Raw genomic sequence first — 25511 nt, 5'->3', positions numbered from 1 at the left:
ACGGCATTCACATAACCTGTTAACACTCACCCATATATGTGTGATATAGATATTTTTAAAGCAGACCTTTGAGTAATGCAGATGAGAAATTAGGCAAAATATTTGGAGTGATGCCGATAAAGCCATTCGTTTGTCTAATGGCTTTATTTTATTTCGGATATATGCGATGGCTTTCCATACAGTTTCCATCTACTAAATACATTCTTAAGGAATTTGTCAGCACAGGGCTATAATAGCAAACACTTGCCCAATGTGCCGTCCACTTAGTTTCACTGAAGCCGAAACCTAGTTGTTGCGAATCGTACTTCTAAACGAGTCACCAAAAGCATCATGACGACAGTAAAACGAAATAATGAAGATACAAAAAAACAAAACAACACACAAAAAACAAACAACCAACCAAACAAGCCAGAAACGAGAATTTTACTAATGCCTTCTTTTTCGTAAGTTTGAAAGACTGTTGGGGAACCTTGTAGTAGTAAAAGAGACGCTTCAGTTATTGTTGCTTTGGTTGTTGTTGTTTATTTGTTATTGCTGCTTAGAACCAGATCGGTTCTGACTGAATAGAACTCTGATTAAAGGTATTCCACTCTTAAGAAACCAATCATTTTTATTTTCAGACTTAGTATATCTAGAAATGCGTCATCAAGCTTATCCTTCCATTTTAAAGCTGGCAGTGTAGTCATTCTAACAGGCCGAGCGACGATGTAGAAGCCGGGAATGTAAATATCTCTGGTATACACAACTCGGAAAATACAACTTACATATATATATATGTATATACACACACACACACGCATAAACACATATGCTCACATAAATTACTGTACAAAAACTAGTACACCAAGAGTATTGTCGTTATAAATTATTTATAAAAATTGGAAAGCTAAAGAATATTCTGTCTCGTTATCTGATTGTAAGTTTCACAAAATTCAATTACGGATTACGCATTCCAATTCTTATTAACATAAAGAAAACAACACAAACACAGAGATTTTGATATATTTGCAAACAACGCTCACACACGCACGCACACTTGCATACGCACATCCATGCACACATACATACACATGCAATACAGACACGAACCTACACGCACTTTTATTTATATGTATATTTCTCTGTATATATAGATATGTATGTATATCCATCTATCTATCTATCTATCTATCTATCTATCTATCTATCTATCTATCTATCTATCTATCTATCTATGACATTGACAAATACAGATATTTCAAATATAGGTATATCAAATACTATACGACAGAAATTAATGATATATTATTATTCTCTTCACCTCTCGAGTATGTGTGACAATTATTAACCGTTGATCGAAGCTAGCTCCATATGGGCAGGGGAGATAACCTCAAGAAGAAAGACATCTCCAATGTTGATTTACTACAAAAGAGGACAGATTATTGTCTGAATATAAGAACGCAGTCAGGAGCATGTGCTTCTACTTCAATAGGCGTCATCAGCACGACAATTATACATGTATGTATGTATGTATGTATGTATGTATATATATATATATATATATATATATATATATATATATATATATATATATATATATATATATATATATCTGTCTGTGAGTGTGTGTGTACGTATGTGTACTGGTGTTTGTGTTTGTGTCATACCTTGCGTGTCATTCCTGCGAAATATGTTGCCTTTTGAGATCATTTTAACCTATTATCTATAAACATGAAAATTGATCCCACTTGTATTTCCTTCAATGTAATAAACAGTCAAGTTTAACGACCCATTATTAATTAAGCTCTAAATTACTGTGGATTTAATTTTTTGATGTACGAATATAAATCCACGCACACACACACACACACACAATATCTACATATAAAAATATATCTGCATGTGTATGTATGTATGTATGTATGTATGTATGTATGTATATATATATATATATATATATATATATATATATATATATATATATATATATATAGTAATAACAATCATTCATGGATTGAGTTTATAAATGTTTTGAAGTATCGCTACGCGCGTTTCCACAAATCACATGTTTCTTATGATCATAGTCCGTATTTCTGGGATGATTGCAGTACACTCCGTAGTATTCATGGACATCGAGGGAATAATATACATGAGGGAATGAGCACATGGATATGATCCACATGATGTCCATGGATACTACAGAGAGTACTGTAATGATCACAGGAATACAGACTATGATCCTAAAATAACATGTGATTCGTGGAAATGCATTAAAATATTTATAAATTCTATCCATAGATTATTATTATTATTATTATTATTATTATTATTATTATTATTATTATTATTATTATTATTATATTTATCCTATCGGCACAACTCGGTACAACCCCATAAAATTGTTATGGCAAGTTGGTATCATTAGGCTGTAACCGACATAATACAATAGAAGCTTTTGTATGCATACAAAAAAACGTTTCCTGTAAACAAATTGAAAGGATATATATATATATATATATATATATATATATATATATATATATATATTATATGCATGAACACATACACACATATATATATATGTGTGTGTGTATACATACATACATGCATGCATACATACATACATACATACATACATACATACATACATATATGTGTATGATTCACAGACTGTTTACGAAAGATGAGAAGCATATTTGATTTTATATATTTGGTTCATGAACAACAAAGAAGAATTGATGTTTGCGAATTTCATGACGTGGATATACACGTCTGGTGTAAAATAGTATTACACAAATAAATTGTTGGTTGTGGTTATCTAAAGCAACCTATTGCATAATAGTATATGTTAACGCAGAACACATTCCGTACTGCTCGAACGTAGATTTGATATTCAGTATTCCACTGTTCAACTATCGACTGTTAAACCAACATGCATCGAGCTAACGGTTAACCAACACACGTCGAACTAACACTGTTAACCAAAACGGTCGCACTAACACCGTTAACTACCCCGATTCTTTATTAGGCACAAAGGCCTGAAATACAGAGTGGACGGCACAAGGACAGACAAGACAATACAAGTGGGGACAAAAACATGAAATGGATGAAAGGTGAAATTATATAAAATGAAGATGAAGTGGTCACTCGAGCCTCATTCTCGGGTGGTTACATTTAACTGTTTTTGTTTTCAGTCTTTTTTTTTATCAAATTTTCATCATATAAAATTTCATTTACTGTATTTACTAGTTCATGTACTGTATTATGTCTTTGTAATCCACAACCGGAGGTAGGGTTTCGTATTCTACCTCCTCTCCTAACGGGTCAATGAATGAACCAGATATTTCTTTCAATTTTGTGTATTTTTCTCTGTCGATAAATTATGCATTTGGTATATTCCAGTTTCGCCTCAGCCGGCAATCTCACTCTGATTACTGATTTAATCTTGGTAATCATGCGTTCGATTGCCGTGCTTTTGGCGTATGCTATAATGTGAGCCTTGTGTTTTTGTGGGATTTTGTGGGTCTGCGTGTTTTGTCTGTCTGCATTTAGGTCTGTGTTACTACATGGGATGCTGGAGCTAGCAGGGGTGGTATCACTATTTTTTGACATTTCTACTTGTGGTGTATGCTGTGTGAGTATGTCTTGTCTGTTAAATGTCTGTGTGTCGTCTTTAGTCTTAGTGTTTTTCTTCTTCGTTTTAGTAGATTTTAAGACTAATGCTATTAATACATTTATAGTATTATTTGAATTTTCGTTCTACTGTATGTATCCTATAAATAATAATCTTTATTATATATATATATATATCTATATATATATATATACATATATATGTATGTATGGTGGCGGACAAACACAGACATAAAAACACACGCACATAGATATATGCATATACATACACGACAGGTTTCTTTCAGTTTCTGCCACAAGACTTTGGTAGATCCGAGGTTATAGTAGAAGAGACTTGTCCTAGGTACCACGCAATGGGATTGATCTCCGGAACCATGTGTTTGTGAGACAGGCTTATTACCAGATTGCCACGCCTGCCTCTCTCTCTCTATATATAATGGTATGCAGCTTCAAAAACCACATGGCTTCGGGTTGAGTTCCACGTGTTACCCTGGGCAAGTGTCATCTACTATAGCCTCGGGCCGACCAAGCCTTGTTAGTAGATTTGGTAGATAGAAAGTGAAAGAAATCCATCGTATATATATATATATATATATATATATATATATATATATATATATATATATATATATATATCATCTCTCTCTCTCTCTCTCTCTCCATCCTCGCTCCTTCATCTCTCTCTATATATCTGTCTGAAGCTTGCTTCCCAACCACATCGGACCTACCAAAGCCTTGTGAATGGATTTGGTAGACGGAGACTGAAAGAAGCCCATCGTATATATATGTATATGTTTATGTGTGTGTGTTTGCGTTTGTCCCCCACCACCGCCATCGCTGATGTTGATGTATTTACGTCCCCGAAATTTAGTAGTTCGGTAAAAGAGACCGATACAATAAGTACTAAGCTTATAAAGGATAAGTTCTGGGGTCGATTCCTTAGAATTAAGGTGGTGCTCCAGTATGGCCGCAGTCAAACGACTGAAATAAGGAAAAGAATAAAAGAATATATATATATATATATATATATATATATATATATATATATATATATATGTATGTGTATCTTTGTGCTTGTATTTTCCCCCATCATTTGACAGCCGGTGTTGGTGTGTTTGCACCAAGAGTGGTTCAGCACAGGAGAGCGATAAATTAAGTACTTGGCATGCAAAAAAAGTACTGCGGTCGATTCATTCGACAAAAAATTGAAGGCGATGCTCCAGCATGGCTGCAGTCTAATGACTTTAAAAAGAAAAAAAGATAAACAGACGGAGGTGGAATACGTCATATTACTTGGAAAACGTTAAGAACTAAGAACAAAAAACAAAAAAAAAACTCGGGTAACTTACCCAAGGCCACACGTGCTGATGTTGCTTCATGATTAATCCAAAATGACACCCATGACAGCATTACAATCAAAATGGACGGCAAATATGTCTGGAATATGAAATATCCAATATTCCGCTGTAACTTAAAACTCAGTGAGAGTCGCTGGTAGTTTCCTGAAAGAAAATGAGAAATAATAACGTTAAACAAGCGTTACAGCGGGGACCCAGGGTTCATAAACGATTATAGATTATCCCTGTTATATGTTATATATTATTTGGATGACAAAGACAAATTCACAACTTCTCTGCATCCAGCGCTGAGTTTAATTATGCTGCCTAGTGAAAGATAGTTCAGTCCCACTGCGTGGCATCTTGGACAAGTGTCTTCTACTATAGCCTCGGGCCGACCAAAGCCTTGTGAGTGGATTTGGTAGACGGAAACTGAAAGAAGCCTGTCGTATATATGTATATATATATGTATGTGTGTATGTGTTTGTATGTCTGTGTTTGTCCCCCCCCCCAACATCGCTTGACAACCTATGCTGGTGTGTTTATGTCCCCGTAACTTAGTGGTTCGGCAAAGAGACCGATAGAATAAGTACTAGGCTTCCAAAGAATAAGTCCTGGGGTCGATTTGCTCGACTAAAGGCGGTGCTCCAGCATGGCCACAGTCAAACGACTGAAACAAGTAAAAGAGTAAAAGAGAATAGAAAAATTTCCTTATCGAGGCAAAAATTCATCCTCTAGTTTTATAGGAAATGGAATTTTATAGAAAAGGAAATGGAAATTAATATTCCAGATCTGTCGTACACTCATTCTTTAGAAACGATGCTTTGCTGCTAATGAACCTATGGCTATGTCTGGTTGGTTATTTATACTATCCCCACCATCTCTCTCTCTCTCTCTCTCTCTCTCTCTCTCTCTCTCTCTCTCTCTCATATATATATATATGTATATATACACGCACAATGTGTGTGTGTATGTGTAAAATAAAGCAAAGCATGAGAGATTGTTCATAAGATATTTAGTTAAATAAGCTTACGTACGTACGTTTCATTAGCACAAGGTGATTGTTAGTTACATAATGTAAATTACACAATCAGTACTTATTGTCATATCGTCAAGTCAGAGATATATAACTTTTATACGTAGAAATGTTGACAGAAATAAACTATCCACAACGGTTGATTCTGTCAACAATTCTAGAATCAAATGATATTAAGTACAATCACTATATATATATAATTTTTTTTAATAAACACAATATATGTTTTCATGTGCTACTATTAGTTTCATGTGCTGAGGACGTGCCAAACAGTGTAATATAAGACGTCTAGTGTCCCAACACAATCATTAGACGTTTTATAATACACTATTTAGCATGTTCTCAGCACATGAAACTAATAGTAGCACATAAAAATATATATCGTGCTTATAAAATAATATTCATCTCTCACCAGATGGAATACTTTTTGTGTTGATCTTACCATCACGGAACAGTACACTACACACACACACACACACACACACACACACACACACACATCAAACATGTACTCAAATATGTACATGAATTGCAACCCTTAGCTTATATACACAGAGGAAAAGTTATGAAAATGATTCTCAAAGACTGCTGTATTTCTTTTTTGAGTGACGGGAAAGGTAAGATTACGTCTGCTAATATTATGTAAAAGGCAGAAGTACTAAAGGGTGATATAACCACGCATGCCCTTATATTAAAGAAAGAACAAACAATTTCCCACTTTATAAATAATACTTTACTCCTAAATAAGCTCGGAGTAAGACTGTGTGGTTTTTCTGTCCTTTTATTATACTCTAATTATTCTGCTAACACGCAGACTTATAAAGAAGACATAATTAGAAAATAAAAAATAGAAGAATGCTTTACCTGTTGTTAGTTTCTCAATTGTTACTACAGTTTTATATTCTTTAATGTCAAACTGCGGAAGTTCGACTCTATCAACACCCATAACTGCATCTTTGCCATTGCGCCAATACATGATAACATCCACCATGGTGTAACCATCTGAAAGAAAAACGATTAAAAAGTCGATTAAGTATATAATTCAGTTATTTGCCATGTCTATCTTAAAAAATTTAAGAATATTAACCAGCGCAAACAAATATCTATTCAATCAAACGACAGAATAAATTTTACGAAGAAGAATTCAAGTTTAATGTTTCTGAAAAAATCTTTTGTCAGAGAGAGATAAAATGTTTCCTAATGTTTGAAAATCGTTTGTGTAGTTTGCGATTAGTGTGAGTCAGAAAGAAGGAAAGAAGGAGAGTGTGGCATTAAGGGAAACTAAGTGTTCGTGTGTATGTCTGTGTATGTGTGTGTGTGTGTACGCGTTTGTGAGTGTGTGTTTGTGCGACAAATCTTGGACACATGGGCAATATGTACAAATGCGTAATATGTACAATATACAACTCATAAGTGTAACGTGTGCGAACAATGTGTAACTGTCCTATGCTTTGTTAGCAAGCAGTATAGAAGTTTCATGACTCTAGTTAACTCTAGTTACTTATATTACTAAAAGAACACTGAAACTTCTGTGCTGTGTCGACAATCGAAAGAGTTCTCCAATCGATGCTATTCCTAGCAAGGGACAGCAAGTTGGCAGAATCGTAGAGCATTGAGCGAAATGTATTACGGTGTTTATTCTTGTGTACTAAGTTCAAATCCACCAATATCAACTTTGACTTCATTCTTTCGGGGTTGATAACGTTCCCGTCTAGGAAGCTTGTTTGATAGTTTCCTTAGAACACCCGATGGGATGTCTGGCTCATTGCATTATGAATTCAAATCTCGTCATGACCTACATGATTTCAAATCTCGTCATGACCTACACGAATTCAAATCTCGTCATGGCCTACATTAGTGGTAGTCTTAGTATGTTGTCCATTTTAAGGTCACCATCTGGCACCTTGTGTAACTTTAGCGGAGGAGTCCACTCTGTTGCAAGCATTCATGTCAGGTTCCAGTTTAAGGATATCTTCCTCTTCTCTTTCTCTTTCGTACCCGTCTTGGAGGTCCCGTAAACGGTCGCTGGCATTGTTCTTTACTCCAGATTAAATGATAAAAATATGTTAACGTTCTATGTGGCTAAAAATTCCAGGGTTCAGTACACATTTCCTATTAATAGAAATCATGAAAAAATCTGATTCCCTGTTGGTGGCAAAAAGAATTTTCGCTACAAATGGGGACCATTGTAGATTGAAGTACTGAAAAAAAAATCCTCATATGTATCACGAATAATTAAATAAGAAATCATTGTAGTGTAACCTCTTTTTGTGACCTCGAAATCGACAATTTCGGTTGGGTTTCCGTTTTGTATTAGCATCTTCCTTTTTATGAAATAATACAATACATCTAATATGATAAGTACTGGATGAGAACTTAATATTAAGATAATAATATTTTAGAAGAAAACAAACTTAATCAGCTCAGTTTGTTAGAAATCAACACTGCAATATAAAGATATTTGAGTATTTTATTATTACTCTCCTCATTATTGTGGTTAGCTGGCAGAACCGTTAGTATGCTGGACAAAATACTTAGCGGTATTTCTTTACTGAGTTCAAATACCTCTGAGGTGACTTTACCTTTCGACTATTGTGGTCGATAAAATAAGTATCAGTTGAGAAGTGAGGTCAATTGTAATCGACTAGTTCTCTCAGCCCCCAAAATTCAGGCCTTGTGTCTATAGTAACAAGAATTATTACTATCTTTATTTTTGTCCGCTTTTAGAACTGACGCTGTTGTAGAGTAATACTACCAAGAGTGTGTAAAGAATAACAATTATGCTTTTGTTTTTATCACCAAGCGATAGTTTCAAGTGAATGTTGTTAGGGGTAGATTGAAAATAAGAATGCTTTGATGAGTATAAACTTATAAATAAACGACATTTCGGTAAAACCAAAAGATAGAATAACTTTTTATACTGATGACGGTGCAATAAGAAATATAAAGTAGAATCTGTTTAGAACTTGATTTTCAGAAGGAATAAATTTCAAACATGTATATCAAGGATTACATAAAATGATTGATAGAAGTCGAAGAGTAATGCAAACTCGTAAACATACTTGTTTTTTTTAAAGTATATAATTTTTTTTTATAAATCTGTATTCGTAAGATTAAAGCTTCTTAGGATAATCCTTGGGATGCATTTCAGTTTTCATACTTCTCAGAATCTACAAATATATTTCTGTCGTACAAGTTTTATTGTGTATTTATATTTATGGAAATTATTTTCATTTGCTATTTTGCATTTTTTTTTTACTTGAGTAGAACCGGATGTCGTTAGGTAAATGTCTTTTTCTTTTAGTTTTCTTCACTAATATATAATTTAAACTCGCGTGACTTTAAATCTATGTAACTAGTATGAATTTCTCAGTATTCTTATACCCGTCTTTTGGATTTATATCACTTGGAAAAGATGAGAATTAAATATTAGTAGCAGAATAATCGACAAGCGGAAAAGAACCCAACGTGATTTTAAAGAAATCCGCTATTTTTCTAACTCCAAAACATTCCATCATGATTCTTTAGCTATTCAATCACAAGATTTTTATTTTAATCAGGAAATCAGTTAAAGTGAACGCCAACAAAATAAAGAGGAAAACTTCTAGCAAATAATAAGCTTATATAATTTCTTTCTTTCTTTCTTTCTTTCTTTCTTTCTTTCAACTGTAGCTTGCTCAGCCGATAAGGAATCAGATTTTCGTCAAAAAAGTAATTAGCACTTATCCCTTCCCCATTTCTCAACTGTACCCTTCGCTCATACTTTCAAACAAATGCGTTGAGTAAAGCTAAGATAATCTAATCCAAGCCAAACTAAGCCAAACCAAGTCAAGGCAAGCCAAACTCAGCCAATCCAAACTCAGCCAATCCAATCCAATCCAATCCACTTCTATAACTGGCGGGAGCGGTCCATAACTGACGTGCTTTGGTTTATCCTTCTGAGTTGAAACAAAAAAATCTTTTATGGGAAAATATTTAGAAACGTATGAGATTCAACAGGATGACTTTGATTAAGATACACTAAATGGAAACTAATGAAGAAAGATCCTAAACATGTGTTGGTAGTATATATATATATATATATATATATATATATATATATATATATATATATATATATATATATATATATATATATATATATATATACATATATATGTATGTATATTTATGTGTGTGTGTATATATATATATATATATATATATACATATATGTATGTATGCATATTATTTACTTTGGACGGATATATGTCCTCAGCTTGTTTGTTGTTACCACAACGTTTCGGCTGATTTACGCTCCAGCCTGCGTCAGGTATCTTTGTGGAATTTTGAACCCAACTCTGGGTTCTCATTCTTAAGGTATTTTTTTGATGTTATCATCATCATCAGCATTATTATTATTATTATTATTATTATTATTATTATTATTATTATTATTATTATTATTATTATTCAGTAGTTTTATTTTTATAACGTACTTTCACTTCACTACCGAGCACAGCTCTGTGCGCCTTGGGTATGTGCTGTGGTTTGCTGTGGTGCTCTTATGTTTACTGTATTGAAAGTGTTTTGCGTAGAATGTGTGCAGTACCCAGTAGTGCAATTTTCTGTATGTTATATATATTTGTAAGTCCTGGTGTTTTTGTTATGTATTTGTCTGAATATTTTTTTATTATACCTAAGGCACCTACTATGATAGGAATTGTTTCTGTTTTTAGATTCCACATTCGAGTTATCTCTATTTCCAGGTCTTTGTATTTTGAAAGTTTTTCCATTTCTTTTAGAGAAACGTTGTCATCTGCTGGTATTGAAACATCAATTAGAAGGCATTTTTTTCCTTCATGATCTTTGACAACTATATCTGGTCTATTTGCCTTAATTTCTCTATCTGTGTGTATTGGCATATCCCAGAGTATGGTTGCTTTCTCGTTTTCTGTGACCTTTTCTGGCGTGTGTTTATACCATCTTTTTTCTGTTGCTATTCCATAATGTTGGCATAGCTTCCAGTGTATATAGGTCCCAGCTCTGTCGTGTCTGTGAATATATTCCTTCTTAGCCAGGACTGGGCAGCCAGAGATAATATGATTTATTGTTTCTTGTCGATCTCCACATATTATTATTATTATTATTATTATTATTAAAATTATTATTATTATTATCATCATCATCATCATCATCATCATCATCATCATCATCATCGTCATCATTATTATTATTATTATTATTATTATTATTATTATTTTATGTTTGACTTTTGTTTTGCATTTGTACAAGTTGGATCCAAGTCTCACCCAGAGACCTCAAGAGACAACAAGTTAGAAGTTCATGTAGGTGTTATGCCTAGGGTACCATATATTTGGATTTGTACAGTTTTGTTCAAGTGAATGTTTAAGAAACCATAAGAAAATTATGTTTGCTTTAAAATTTGAGATCACATAGACAGTATTTTACGTAGGATATGGGCAGTTCCCATGAGCACTATCTTTTGGACTTCAGCCATTTTGGGGTTTCCTGGTATCTGAGCTAGGTAGTAATCAGCCCGTTTCGCTGTCATTCCCAGGGCACCTATGACAATAGGTATTGTTTTCGTCTTCAGATTCCACATTTTGGAGACAACATGATCGATGGTCTCATTTTGTTGTTGGCATATACGACATAATGGGGAGCTGCCGTTCTTTAATATGTTGGCCTGGTAGTTCTTTGTAGGTAGGCATTGATCTTGGGCTGCTATGATAAACCCCTCTGTTTCTGATTTCAATCCAGAGGCCATTAACCATTATTATTATTATTATTATTTATTCAAGTCACTGCTTGGAATTGAACTCCGAATCTTGGGGTTAGTAGCCCGCACTCTTAACCACTATATGTCCGTGGCAATTGTAGAGTGAATTTTAGGGCTCATAAACCTAATATTTTTGTATCCTTCCTTAATACCGGTTCCCATATTCTATTCATATCTGCACTAGGTCTGCTTAGGAGGTTATTGAGTCCTAGCATATATGCTGCGTCTTTTAGTTTTCGTATTTTCCAGTGGTGTTCTCTGTCTATTATTTTAACTTCATCTCACAGAGGAAGGTGATCTCTGTTTTTCCATACATGATCAGGTATACCTGATTTATCAATATCTCGCGCCACAGGTTTACGATATTCCTCTACCCTTATTTTGAGTGGGCGACATGTTTCGCCTTTGTATAACCTATCACAACTGCATGGGATGGAGTACACATCATATTATCTTCTATTTGTGGTTTTACTCGAAGGAGATATTTGCGAAGTGTTGTATTACTCTTGAATTCTGTCCTCATGTCATTTGGACTGCGTATCTTTTGTATCTTTTCCGAGAGGCCTTTCACATAGGGTAGACAGGCCGTGGTCAGTATATGGATTTCATCAATAATGTAAATTATGTACAGAATTCCTCATCTCTAAAATATAGAACAGTATATATATATATGTATATATATATGTATATATATATATATATGTATATATATATGTATATATATATATATGTATATATATATATAAATGGAGTTAAACGCAGGTGTTATTCAAATTCTTTTACTTCCGACATATGTTTCGAAGACAACATTGGTATTATTCCAGAAGGAATAAAATGATGTAAAACAATGCAATCTTCTCACCAGGGAAAGAAAGAAAGAAAGCAAGCACATCAATAAGAGATTTTAACAAAATGTGATGACTGCGTATATGATGAAGGGAACGCTATCAAGTTTTTTTTAAAAAAACCGTTTGTAGCTATAACGTCAAAGGTAATTTATAGAAGGAGAAGAAAGAGAAAGAAAGAAATTAGCAGAAAGCTAATAGTGGAGAGATATAGAGTGATAGGTGAATTAGAATAAAGTTTAAAGGCATGGAAGTGGATATATTTAGTGGAAGTGCAATGTAAGAAGGCAGTCAAAAATCGAATTTTTATAGAATTGTAGAAATCCTATAAGTGATAGCGTTCCCTTCAGCATATACGCAGTCATCACATTCTGTTAAAATGTCTAATTGATGTATTTGGCTTCTTTCTTTCCCTGATGAGAAGATTGCATTTTTTTTTACACAATTTTATTCCTTCTAAAATAATACTAATATTTTCTTCGAAAAATATATTGGAAGTAAAAGAATTTGAATAACATCTGCGTTTAACTCTATTTATTTATCTATATTATACAAAACATTTCACTTAAACCCGGAGTTTCTACCTTTATAAATAGGCTATTACATCCTGGTTACTTGTGAATTTTTGCTACCCTGGTAACTATTTATTTTTTCCGTGTTATTTGTAAACACTGGAAAAAACACATACATTTATATATATATATATATATATATATATATATATATATATGTAAATATATGTATGTATGCATGCATGTATACACACACATTTTTGTAAAGGGTAAGTTACTTGAGGTTAAAATCTTGATGTAATGTGATGTATAGGCTGTTAAATTAGATAAAATTCACGCGCAGCAGTATGACTTCCAAGGCTTTCTGGGTGCCTTATATTGTTATGGAATGTTCACGGTACCTCTTATAATTTTCTTAAAAGACAATTTTTATGAACAGACACGCGTGCACACATACACCTATATACACACTCACGAATGTGTAATATATGAATGAAATAATATCTAATGCTTTACATATTAGTAGTTATTTCAATATAGTGGATTTTATCAAAGATCAGAATAAATATCTATTATATCCGATTTATATGCTAGTAAGAAAGAAAACTCAACAAAACAATATCATGCGCATAAAACAATTTATTAGGTAGAAAGGTAAAAGATAAAGATTAAGATTTAAAAAAATATATATTCAAAAAAATAAAGAAAAAATAGAAATAAGACAAGGTAGATGAAGAAAGAGAAGAGAGAAAGAAAGCTTATATAACAAGGCACTGGCTCAGAAAAAGGTATATATTTCTCATCTAACTTAATAAGGTACAGAGACTCTTGAATATTTTCGATTGTAACTGTCTGTGGTAGTTTGATTGGCAGCCGATAAGAAATTACAGAATAAGGCGGAGGATCGTAGACGTAAGAGTAAAAAAAAAGAAAACAGAAATATAAAAAAATTAATATCAGAATAAATTTTATATTCTAACGGAAATAAGGAACAGCCGTGAAAGAAATTATTTTGCATATCAACTGAAAACACCATTAGCCATCGGTAAAAAGTTTCAAATCATACGATGCTATATATCATCATCATCATCATCATCATCATCACTGACGAAAATTTGCTATCGAGATGAATTCTCTATATTCAAATACAACCCACAATTTAGATCCAAATACAAATACAAAAAAAAAAAAAATCCCCAAATCAGAGAGAAACAAGAATTATCGAATTATCTAACACAGATTAGGCGTCAAAATGGGTCATATTGATACAAAACAGAGAATATATTATTATTATTATCATTAAGAAGGCTGTTCGCTGGGAGAGTCATATTGCGTCGAACAAAATACTTAGCAGTATTCCTTCTGGCTCTTTACGTTCTGAGTTCAAATGCCGGCAAGGTCGACTTTACTTTACATCCTATTGGGGCCGATAGAGTAAGTATTAGTCAAGAACTGGAGTCGATATAATCAACTACTTGCCTCCTTCCAAATTTCAGCCCTTGAGAATTATTGTTATTATTATTATTTCTGCCGAGGTTGACTTTGCCTTTAATTCTTACGAGGTCGATAATTTAAGTACCATTGAAACACTGGGGTCGCTGTAATCGACAAAACCCCCTCCCCCAAATTTCAGGCCCTTGTACCTATAGTAGAAAGGATTACTATTATTATTATTGTTTTACTTCTCAGAGCGTCTGGACTTGTTTGCTCTGGCAGATTCAGTGAGCAGATTGTGCTCTGGTAGATTCTGGTAGATTCTGTGAAAGTGGACAGTAGCTTGCTGTCAGAGATCTCACAGGGTCTCTTTCCGCACATTATAAGCTTTGATACTTGGTTATTAATTATTGTGGAAGGCATCCAACATCCGAAACTGAGTTGCCTATTATTTTTTTCTCTTTATCACAGGTTTTTCTGGAAACTTGCATGCGAAGCGGGTTTACTACCTGTAGCCTACGGTACCACGATTTCTGCTCTTTTCAGCTGTCTAATACTTTCCTTATTATTCTGACCGTGACGAGGAGGCAAACATTTTGTAACAGTTGTACTGAACACTCTATTCCAATTTCCTTTATATTACTCTTGATGCCTTCTGATTGCCTTCTGATACTGTTCCTGAGGACCCAACAATAATTGGCACTATCTTCACTTTCTTCATTTTCTATAGCCAGGTTATTTCGTACTTAAGAGGGCTGCATCTATCTATTTTTTCGCCATCCTTCTTCACTATTCGTAGGTCAAAGGGGTACGCAACATCAACTATATAGAATATGCGGTGCACCTTGACCACCACCACCAGGTCCGGTCTGTTATGCTCTAGCATCTGATCTGATTGGATTGGGAAATCCTAGAGGATTTTGCTAGTTTCCGACTCTGCCATTCTCTGCGGTTTGTGCTCATAACACGTCTTGCCTCTCTCTACCCCCCACTTTTCGCACAGTTTCCAAGGTAGCACTTTCGCTACCTGGTCGTGTCGCCACACCTGGTAATGGTTTCGGGCAAGTCTAGGGCATTCGTTCGTGATATGGGCAATGGTTTCATCCACTCTGTTGCAGATGCAGCACATCGGAGACACTTGCTCATTCTTAAGGTTGATGCTCCAGTTCGTGGCCAAAGCTTGGTCTTGAGCTGCCAGTATAGTGCTCTCGGTTTCTTTTTTTAGAGCTCCTTTCATCAGCCAATCTTATTTTTTCCAGCAACTTCTGTTGTGGCTACATGGAATTGATTGTGTAGTCTCTTTATTATTATCATTCAGTAGTCTTATTCTTATCACGTGCTTTTACTGCAGTACTGAGCGCAGCTCTGTGTGCCTTGGATATGTGCTGTGGTTTGTTGTGATGCTCTTATAGTTACTGTATTGAACGAGTTTTGCGGTGCCTAGTAGTGCTATTTTCTCTATGTTATATATATTTGTTAGTCCTGTGTTTTTGTTACGTATTTGTCTGAACATGTTTTTACCACACCTAATGTGCCTATTATGATAGGAATTGCTTCTGGTTTTTAGACTCCACATTCGAGTTAGCGCTTTTTCCAGGTCTTCGTCTTTCGAAAGTTTCTCCATTTCTTTTAGAGAAACGTTGTCATCTGTTGGTATTGAGACCTCAATTAGAAAGCATTTTTTTCTTGATGATCTCTGACAACTATATCTGGCCTATTGGCCTTAATTTTTCTATTTGTATATCTGTATGTATTGGCATACCCCATACTATGGTTGCTTTCCCATTTTCTGTGACCTTTTCTGGTGTGTGCCAATACCATATTTTTTCTGTTGTTATTCCATAGTGTTGGCATAGATTCCAGTGTATATAGCTCTCAACTGTGTCGTCTCTGTGAATATATTCCTTCTTAGCCAAGACTGGGCAGCCAGAGACAATATGATTTATTGTTTCTTCTCAATCTCCACATATTCTGCAGTTACTTGTTATGTGTCTTTTCATTATATGCTTCTGATAATTTCTGGTGGGGAGGCTTTGGTCTTGTGCTGCAATTAAAAATCCTTCAGTCTCTGCTTTGAGTCCTGGGCTTCTCAGCCATTGTTGGGATTTTGCTTTGTCTATTTCTTTTCTGTTTAGCTTAACCCAGTATTTGACATGAAGGGGCTTTTCTTGCCATTGTTTTATCATGATCCGTTGCTGTTCCAGTTTTTGTTTCGATTTCACTTGTTTTACAGCTTTTGTTGTTTCTTCTTTTTCTTCATAGTTGTCAGCTTCCTTAAAGACTGAAAATAGTTTTTTGTCATATTCATGTTTTATGGCTATTTGTACTAGCATTCTTTGCTTCTGAAGTAGGTATGCTTGTAGTCCTATGGTGGTCATTTTGTAATAGTTTTCTAGTTGTATAAGGCCTATAATACCTTTCTACACGTTGTACATATAATTTTTCTATGTCAGATTTTGGGTGGTGCGTCCTAAATCCTGTCATTATTTTTCTTGTTTTCCTGTCTATTTTGATTAGTTCATTTAGTGTCCAGTTAAGGATATTGTCACTATAACTCATAACACAGACGAGTAGAGTGTTGAAACCTATTATCTTGTTTTTCGCATTGAGCTATGTTTTCAGTATTAATCTAACTAGTATATAGTATTCTTTTTTTAATTTTCTCTTTCATTTGTGTGTGTTGTATCGTATCTAGGTCATTGATTCACAAGTATTTGTATGTCTGGCTTTGGTCTAATCTTCTTATTTCATTTGCTTTATCTAGTTTTCCTATTTTCAAGGCTGCTTTGACACATTTTTCTAAGCCAAATTTCGTGTTTGTTTCTTTGGTAAATCCATATACTGTCTGTGGTAATGTTTCCAGCTGTTTATCATTTGTAGCGTACAGTTTTAGATCATCCATATATAAGAGGTGGCTGATTGCTTTGCCATAATAGTTGTATGCACATCCAGTTCTTTTTAGCATCTTAGGTCTTCTTTTCTTTCCTCCTAAGCTCTTTGGTTAAACTCTTCCTTGCTCTTCATTTCATCTGCATTTACCCTCATATCTTTCACAGCATATTGCAGCATGACTTCATCACTATTTATCAAATACTCGGCAAGCGTTCTCCTTTCATTCCCTATACAATGGTCTATACTAATTAGTCCTCTGCCATAATTCTTTCTTTTCATATACGGTCTGTTTACGTGTCCTTTAGGGTGTAGCACCTCATGCAGCGTCATCAACTTTCTTGTCCTATCCAGTGCTGATATTTCCACCTTAGTCCATTTGAGTATAGGCGCCACTATATCTGACCACCGCGAATGCCCAGATATTCATTGCGGTTATCAAACTTTTGGCATTCAGGATGGATTTCAACACCATCTTCACTCGTTTTTGATATTATTATTATTATTATTATTATTATTATTTTTATTTATTTATTTTTAATTATTATTTGTGGTCGGTAAAATAAGAACAAGTCAACTATTGAGTTCAATTCTATCAGCTAACTCTCACAAGAATCTAAAATGATTACTATTATCCTTATGGTGCGAGGACGAAACAGGAATAAAGGTTTGTTACAGAGCACAATAATAAAATCATGTTATTAGTATAGTCACGATATAGACTAGATGTTGGTATAAGAAAACTGAGAATAACGGAGTTTAACACTAAAATAATCAAAGGCTTATATGATAATCATTTAATAAAGATCTAATGGATAGATGATTGCCAAGCCACATAAATATGCGAATATCAGTTACATGTATAGATATATGTACTCCATTCTATTCTCACGTATTAAATAAGGCCAGCAGTGAAAAATAATATCAGAAAAACAAGGATGACAGCAAAATAAATGTAACAATATAATAAGAAGAAAAATAAAAAGAATATAAATTAGAAATTAATTTTAAAAAGTGGAATGTGAAAAATAAACTATAATTGAATGTCAGAAAGAATTAGTTGTATTGGAGATAAAGAATAAAACAGACATTTTATGAACATAAATCAAGTAATAGAAATGTATAATTCATAATTGAATTAAAAATGAGATTTATATTATAAAATAAATGATGAGTGAATAAACTAGAGAGTAATATTTGTAGGAATGGGATGTAGAATAAGATAGATGAGTTGCCAGCATAAATGAGATAATATCCATATATAAATCAAACTATATATGTAGATGATACATTATAGATAAATGTATGCAAACGTAATGATTGTGGCAAATAGAGAAGAAAGGATATAGGTACGAAGAGGAGGGTCATTGATACTGAAAAACAAAGAGGTATGAAATGCATAATCGATTAATAAACAGAGAGATATGCAGCAGCACACAGTAAATTAATAAATTATATGTCAGTTGTATGTTCCCAATCAGTTGTAAAATTGAGTTTGAAAAGGTTAGTCTTAATAAGATTAATGTAAAAACCGATATATCCACAGGAGAGAACAAGGATATATATACATACATAAATATATACATACATACATACATACATACATACATACACACACACACACACACACACACACACACACACACACATATATATATATATATATATATATATATATAAATTATGAAGGTGGCTATTCGCAATTTAGAAACAAAAGGCAACAAGTATAGTCGTCATTACATACATACATACATACACACACATATATATACATACACACACACACACACACACATATATATATATATATACATACATAAATATTTGCGTACATATGTAAATATATCAAAATTCATATATGAATATACATAAATGCATACATGTATAAATATGTCATTTTGGAGAAAGTTTGTGTATTTGTTCATCTCCACTCTCTCTTTTGTCTGTAGTTGTTGCCTGAATCTCTGTTGCCACCACAGTGCTAAACCCATATATTTTACTATTCTACGGCTTCCTGCTTTCCATTGAAAGCGTTGACGATTTTAGTCTTTTCTTTTATCTCTATTTCTCTCACTTTATTTATTGCCTGAAGCTCTGCTTCCACTACAGTGCTGAATATGTATGTTTTACTTCACTATCTCTTCTTGCACCTCATTGAAAGCTTCGCCGCTTTTAGTCTTTTCTTACCTATTTCCTTTTCTCTCTCTTACTCTCGCTTCATTACCAGCTATTTATCATTCTCCTCCGTATTTTCCTACTCTCTCTCACCACTTTGCAACCATCCAACACTTGTTCTTCCTTTCTGCAGCTTACTTCCTTTATCTTTGTCCCATACTTTCTGCTTTTCTTTATCACTCTCGCTCTTTGTTCTATACCTTATTCTCCCCATATTTATTTTCCTTAATTGTCTTTTGATTCTTTCTATCACCCCCACTACTCATCTTCTACTTCCCTTCAACTACTTCTCTTTTATTCGATCCCATTCTTATTTTTCCTTTTTCTCCAGATTTTATTCCTTTTTAGAATTATTTTAAAAGCTAAAAATTTCAAAAATAAAAGATAAGATATGTTCAATTACAATTTTAAATGGAATAAATTCTATTCACTCTCATTTAATCTTGTATTTTTATGTTATATGTTTGAATTAGATGTATATCATTTACACAATTATTTTATGAAACAAACCATTCACACCGAGTGAGAATCTTAAAGCAAGATACGTTAGACACCAATCTGCTATCTGCTGTAAATATGATGGAAAACAAGTTAAATGTTTACTTGCAAGCTAATTCTTCAAGAGAAGACCAAGTGTTATATTAAACCAAATATATCTTCATTAGGCATAATTCTGGCTCATAAATATAAGTACTTTTAGCCTTGGAAACACTGTATATTCTTTTAACAGAGAGAGAGGGGGAGAGCCATAAATCATGCATCAAAACAGTTGACACTTTATTCATAATACATTAGTATTATGGATTTATCATTATTACCTCCCCCTTCGCTATGGCGCAGGTATTGTTTTCAGTCGTGTTTGCTTGTCCTTGAACAAGATATCTCAAGAGCCGCTTGATGGATTCAGATGAAACTTTCCGGGATGTTTGGCCTCGTGACTGGCACGAACTGATTAGATTTTGGGATCGACCCGGTACATGATAAGGATTCTGGATTATTCGTCCTGTTTTTTTTTTTTTTACTTAATTTATGAGAGCGGTCAGGTTCATTTTTAGTATTCTCGATGGTGAGAGAAGTCGAGTTTATTTCAGATATTCTCATCTTAAAAATACTCTCTGGTTTTATTTATCTTATCCAATTTTACAAAAATCGAAGCATGTCTTTGATAAATCCGCAAAGTATTGAGTTTATTTTTTGTACGACCTTTGGTTCAAGTTGTATATATATATATATATATATATATATATATATATATATATATATATATATATATATATATATATACATATATGACCTATGTCGTAGACATATAAAACTTATTAGATTCTCATGGGAAGAGTTTGCATCAACTTGACCAACCCTAAAGAAGCAAGCAGGCGATCAAAAAATCCAGTAGCTCAAGAGAGCTGGACCTACTAATTAATATATTGCAAGTGTCTAACACCATTAATGTTAGGGACTGACAGCGGGAAACTCAGTCCACGCAGTATCAACTTATGATATAATACATGTAGTAGATATATAAAAAAGGGCAATATATGTATGTATGTATGTATATATGTGTGTGAAAGCGCGTGGCCTAGTGGTTAGGCTGTTGCGCTCATGATCGCTTGATCGTGGGTTCGATTCCTTGATTGAGCAGCGCGTTGTATTCTTGAGCAAAACTCTTCATAATACGTTGTTTCAATTCCCATTTCGGTCAGGCGGGAATGTTGGCCTACTCGCCTAGCCAGCGGCGTTGCATCATTGGAAGGCTAAAACAATGCAAAAACGCATTGTGACCAGATATGTGTAACAACTGATAGCCTGGTCGGTTACATGATACATACATACATACATACATACATACATACACATATATATATATGTACATAAACATATATATATATATATATATATATATATATATATATATATATATATATATATATATATATATATATATATATATATAAAGTGTAGTATATTGCCACTTAAGTGTGGCTGACCCCTAGGGGTGGATGTTACTGTTGCCTTTAGCCCCAGGAGGACATCTCCTCCAGCTGGCTTATCGACACACGACTGTGTCCTGTTTGCCAAGGGAAGTTATCCCTCTCACCTCGATCTGCAGCACGAACGGATCCGGATTTCAGGGTTATTTCCCTTCGTCGGCGTTCGATAGCTGCTGACCTTGGCGAGAGAGACAAAAACCTGGCAATCTTATATCTTCTTTTCCAGTGAAATTCTTCACTGATATCGAAAAGGTGAAAACAAGCAATGTTAATTCTCTAAATGAAGTATTAACAGTAACTGCACGATAAAGTGTAGTATATTGCCACTTAAGTGTGGCTGACCCCTAGGGGTGGATGTTACTGTTGCCTTTAGCCCCAGGAGGACATCGCCTCCAGCTGGCTTATCGACACACGACTGTGTCCTGTTTGCCAAGGGAAGTTATCCCTCTCACCTCGATCTGCAGCACGAACGGATCCGGATTTCAGGGTTATTTCCCTTCGTCGGCGTCCGGATCCGTTCGTGCTGCAGATCGAGGTGAGAGGGATAACTTCCCTTGGCAAACAGGACACAGTCGTGTGTAGATAAGCCAGCTGGAGGAGATGTCCTCCTGGGGCTAAAGGCAACAGTAACAACCACCCCTAGGGGTCAGCCACACTTAAGTGGCAATATACTACACTTTATCGTGCAGTTACTGTTAATACTTCATTTAGAGAATTAACATTGCTTGTTTTCACCTTTTCGATATCAGTGAAGAATTTCACTGGAAAAGAAGATATAAGATTGCCAGGTTTTTGTCTCTCTCGCCAAGGTCAGCAGCTATCGAACGCCGACGAAGGGAAATAACCCTGAAATCCGGATCCGTTCGTGCTGCAGATCGAGGTGAGAGGGATAACTTCCCTTGGCAAACAGGACACAGTCGTGTGTCGATAAGCCAGCTGGAGGAGATGTCCTCCTGGGGCTAAAGGCAACAGTAACATCCACCCCTAGGGGTCAGCCACACTTAAGTGGCAATATACTACACTTTATCGTGCAGTTACTGTTAATACTTCATTTAGAGAATTAACATTGCTTATATATATATATATATATGTATGTATATATATATATATATATATATATATATATATATATATATATATATATATATATATATATATATATATATATATATATATATATATATATATATATATATTTATATATATAGTCAATTCGAACATGAACAAGCAAGAAAAAACACGAAAAAACACGGAAAAACAACGCGAGGACGTGGAATAAGTACAGTGTTATTGGACGGTCAGGAAAGAAAATAAAGAGGATTTACCGTTTCGAGCGAAGCTCTTCATCAGAAATATAGGAAAAGTCCAAAGAAGGGAAGATATATATATATATATATATATATATATATATATATATATATATATATATATATATATGTGTGTGTATATATATATATATATATATATGTATCTTATTTTCAACTGAAAATCGCAGAGTATGTTTGTCATGCAAAGCGTGGAAGCAATCGATATTAAGATATACATTACTTACTTATGTATTCAACGCAAAGGTAAGCCTATTTCTCATATGTTCATTGCATTGCTCGTGTGTGTCTTTATCGTGAGTTTATTGTCGTTTTCGGAGCATTGGCTCTGATTTTAGCAAGTGGTATTATATGCCCTACTGAATCTCACTCTCTCTCTCTCTTTATATATATATATATATATATATATATATATATATATATATATATATATATATATATTATATATATATGTGTGTGTGTGTGTGTGTGTGTGTGTGTGTATGTGAAGTATATGCATATGTGAAATACAAGTAAAGCAGAATATCCTCCCACTTTGTTGTTTCAATACATACTACCTAATGAAATTAGCCAGGTGGCATTAGTGTCTTTATGTGGTTAATATTCTATCTAATATTCTGTTCTATCTATTTTTCAAATTACCATCTCGTTTAGGATCGGCGCACACCGTGCGTTAGCTGATGGAACGTTTGTGAATCTCCTTTTCAAGTTCTTGGCAAACGTTTCAACAACAATCGAATGTTGTGCACAAGCACATATTGCAAATATAATATATAAAACATTGGCTACATTAAGGCACCATACCTATCAACTTAATTTTACTAGCACCAACCAATTGCTGAGTAAAATATGGTGGTGGTGATGGGGGTTCTATCACAGCTTGTATAAATGGTTAAGTTTTAAGTACAATCACAGTGCAATACGAAAAGAAAGAAAAAAAAAACACGAACAGAATTGCTTACGAAAATTGAACTGCGTTTTAGCAAATTTCATTCGATATTGATGGCTGTTGAACCGAAGTGATTCTTTGCTCTAAATTTAGTACAAGCACCGCCTCATTACACACGCACGAACACACACGTACAAAGAGATTCCAAAGTTTCCATCTGTCAAATCTACTTCGAGGGCATTGATATGTCCTGGGTTATAGTAGATCAAGTGTTCCCAAGGCACCGCGCTTGGATTGAACTCAAAACTTCGAAGCTGTAAAGCGAACTTCTTAACCACATAGCCACGCCAAACTTTGTTAGTTATTTAATCTTATGCTCGTCATCACTACGTTTCTGAGAAATAACTACTGCTTTTCCTTCTACAAAGGAGAGAGAGAGAGAGAGAGAGAGAGAGAGAGAGAGAGAGAGAGAGAGAGAGAGAGAGAGAGAGAGAGAGAGAGAGAAAGGGAGGTTAATTATTAGTCAAATGAATCGACTCTGATATATTACTAGCATTTAACTTATTGAATTTTAAGAAATCATGCAATAACTAGTCTGACAGAATGATTTGTATTTGACTACAGGGCATACATAGTTTGGGACCATATGTTGTACAGGTCCTGATGAAATATATTGACAACACGTAGAAAGTTAGAAACATTTCAAATAACCTCAAATGTTTAAACGACAGAGTGAAAGAGATTTAGAAGCTATTTAGCAACCAGCCTGGGTTTGAAGATATTGAGTGATAGCAGAATTTTGTCGGATATTAAAATAGTCTGAATGTTTTGTAGGATATTAACAATACATTCAGAGATTATTAAACTGTCGCATTGGTTTAGGGGATATTAACTAGTCGCAGAAACGTGGAGGATATTAAACTGTCTGAATGGATTAGAGAATATTAACTAGCGAAAGAACGCTGAAAGAGGAAAAAAATTATTTTTATTTTACGCCATTAATCAAGATTTGCAACAAATAATTATTTTTATATATATTAATTGTCGACAAGAGTGTATGTATATATATATATATATATATATATATATATATATATATATATATATATATATATATATATATATATATATATATATATATATATATATATATAAATATATATATATACCTGCACGCCTGTTTCCTTGCCTACTAGCTTGTCTGTCTGCATACCTACCTACCTACTTGTATGTATGTATGTATGTATGTATGTACGTATGTATGTATGTATGTATGTATGTATGTATTTATGTATGTATGTATGTATGTGTATGTATGCTTGCATGTATGTATGAATGTATGTATGTATGAAAGTATATATGTATGCACAAATGTCGTGCGTTGAGACTCTCGTCTAACCTTTTGTTGATATATATGTATGTGTGTGTGTATGTATGTATGTGCGTGTGTGTTTGTGTGTATATATATATATATGTTTAACTATACTTGTTAGTATAATTACTATTCTGATTTCTTAAGATTTTTGCAACTAGGTATTTTGCTTTTATGTATATATATATATATATATATATATATATATATATATATATATATATATATATATATATATATATATATATATATATATATATATATATATATATATATATACATATATTATATCTATATATATAAATACATATA

At 33.7% G+C, this 25511-nt stretch overlaps 1 protein-coding gene across 2 annotated transcripts in view; it reads right to left on the bottom strand.

Annotated features, from left to right (window-relative positions):
- The window catches only part of LOC106872511 (gamma-aminobutyric acid receptor subunit beta), a 507542-nt gene that overhangs the window by 99567 nt on the left and 382464 nt on the right, over positions 1-25511 (bottom strand). For both annotated transcript variants that reach the window (XM_089357611.1, XM_089357610.1), the window contains exons 7-8: positions 6850-6987; positions 4962-5114 (exon numbers count right to left, since the gene is read on the bottom strand). In XM_089357611.1, the coding sequence (XP_089213737.1) occupies positions 4962-5114; positions 6850-6987 (291 nt within the window). The remainder of the gene's footprint in view (positions 1-4961; positions 5115-6849; positions 6988-25511) is intronic.

This window comes from Octopus bimaculoides, chromosome 9, assembly GCF_046866305.1.
Source record: "Octopus bimaculoides isolate indiv1 chromosome 9, ASM4686630v1, whole genome shotgun sequence".
In the NCBI taxonomy this organism is placed as follows: Eukaryota; Metazoa; Mollusca; class Cephalopoda; order Octopoda; family Octopodidae; genus Octopus; species Octopus bimaculoides.
This window is presented reverse-complemented; position numbering and strand designations above follow the sequence as displayed.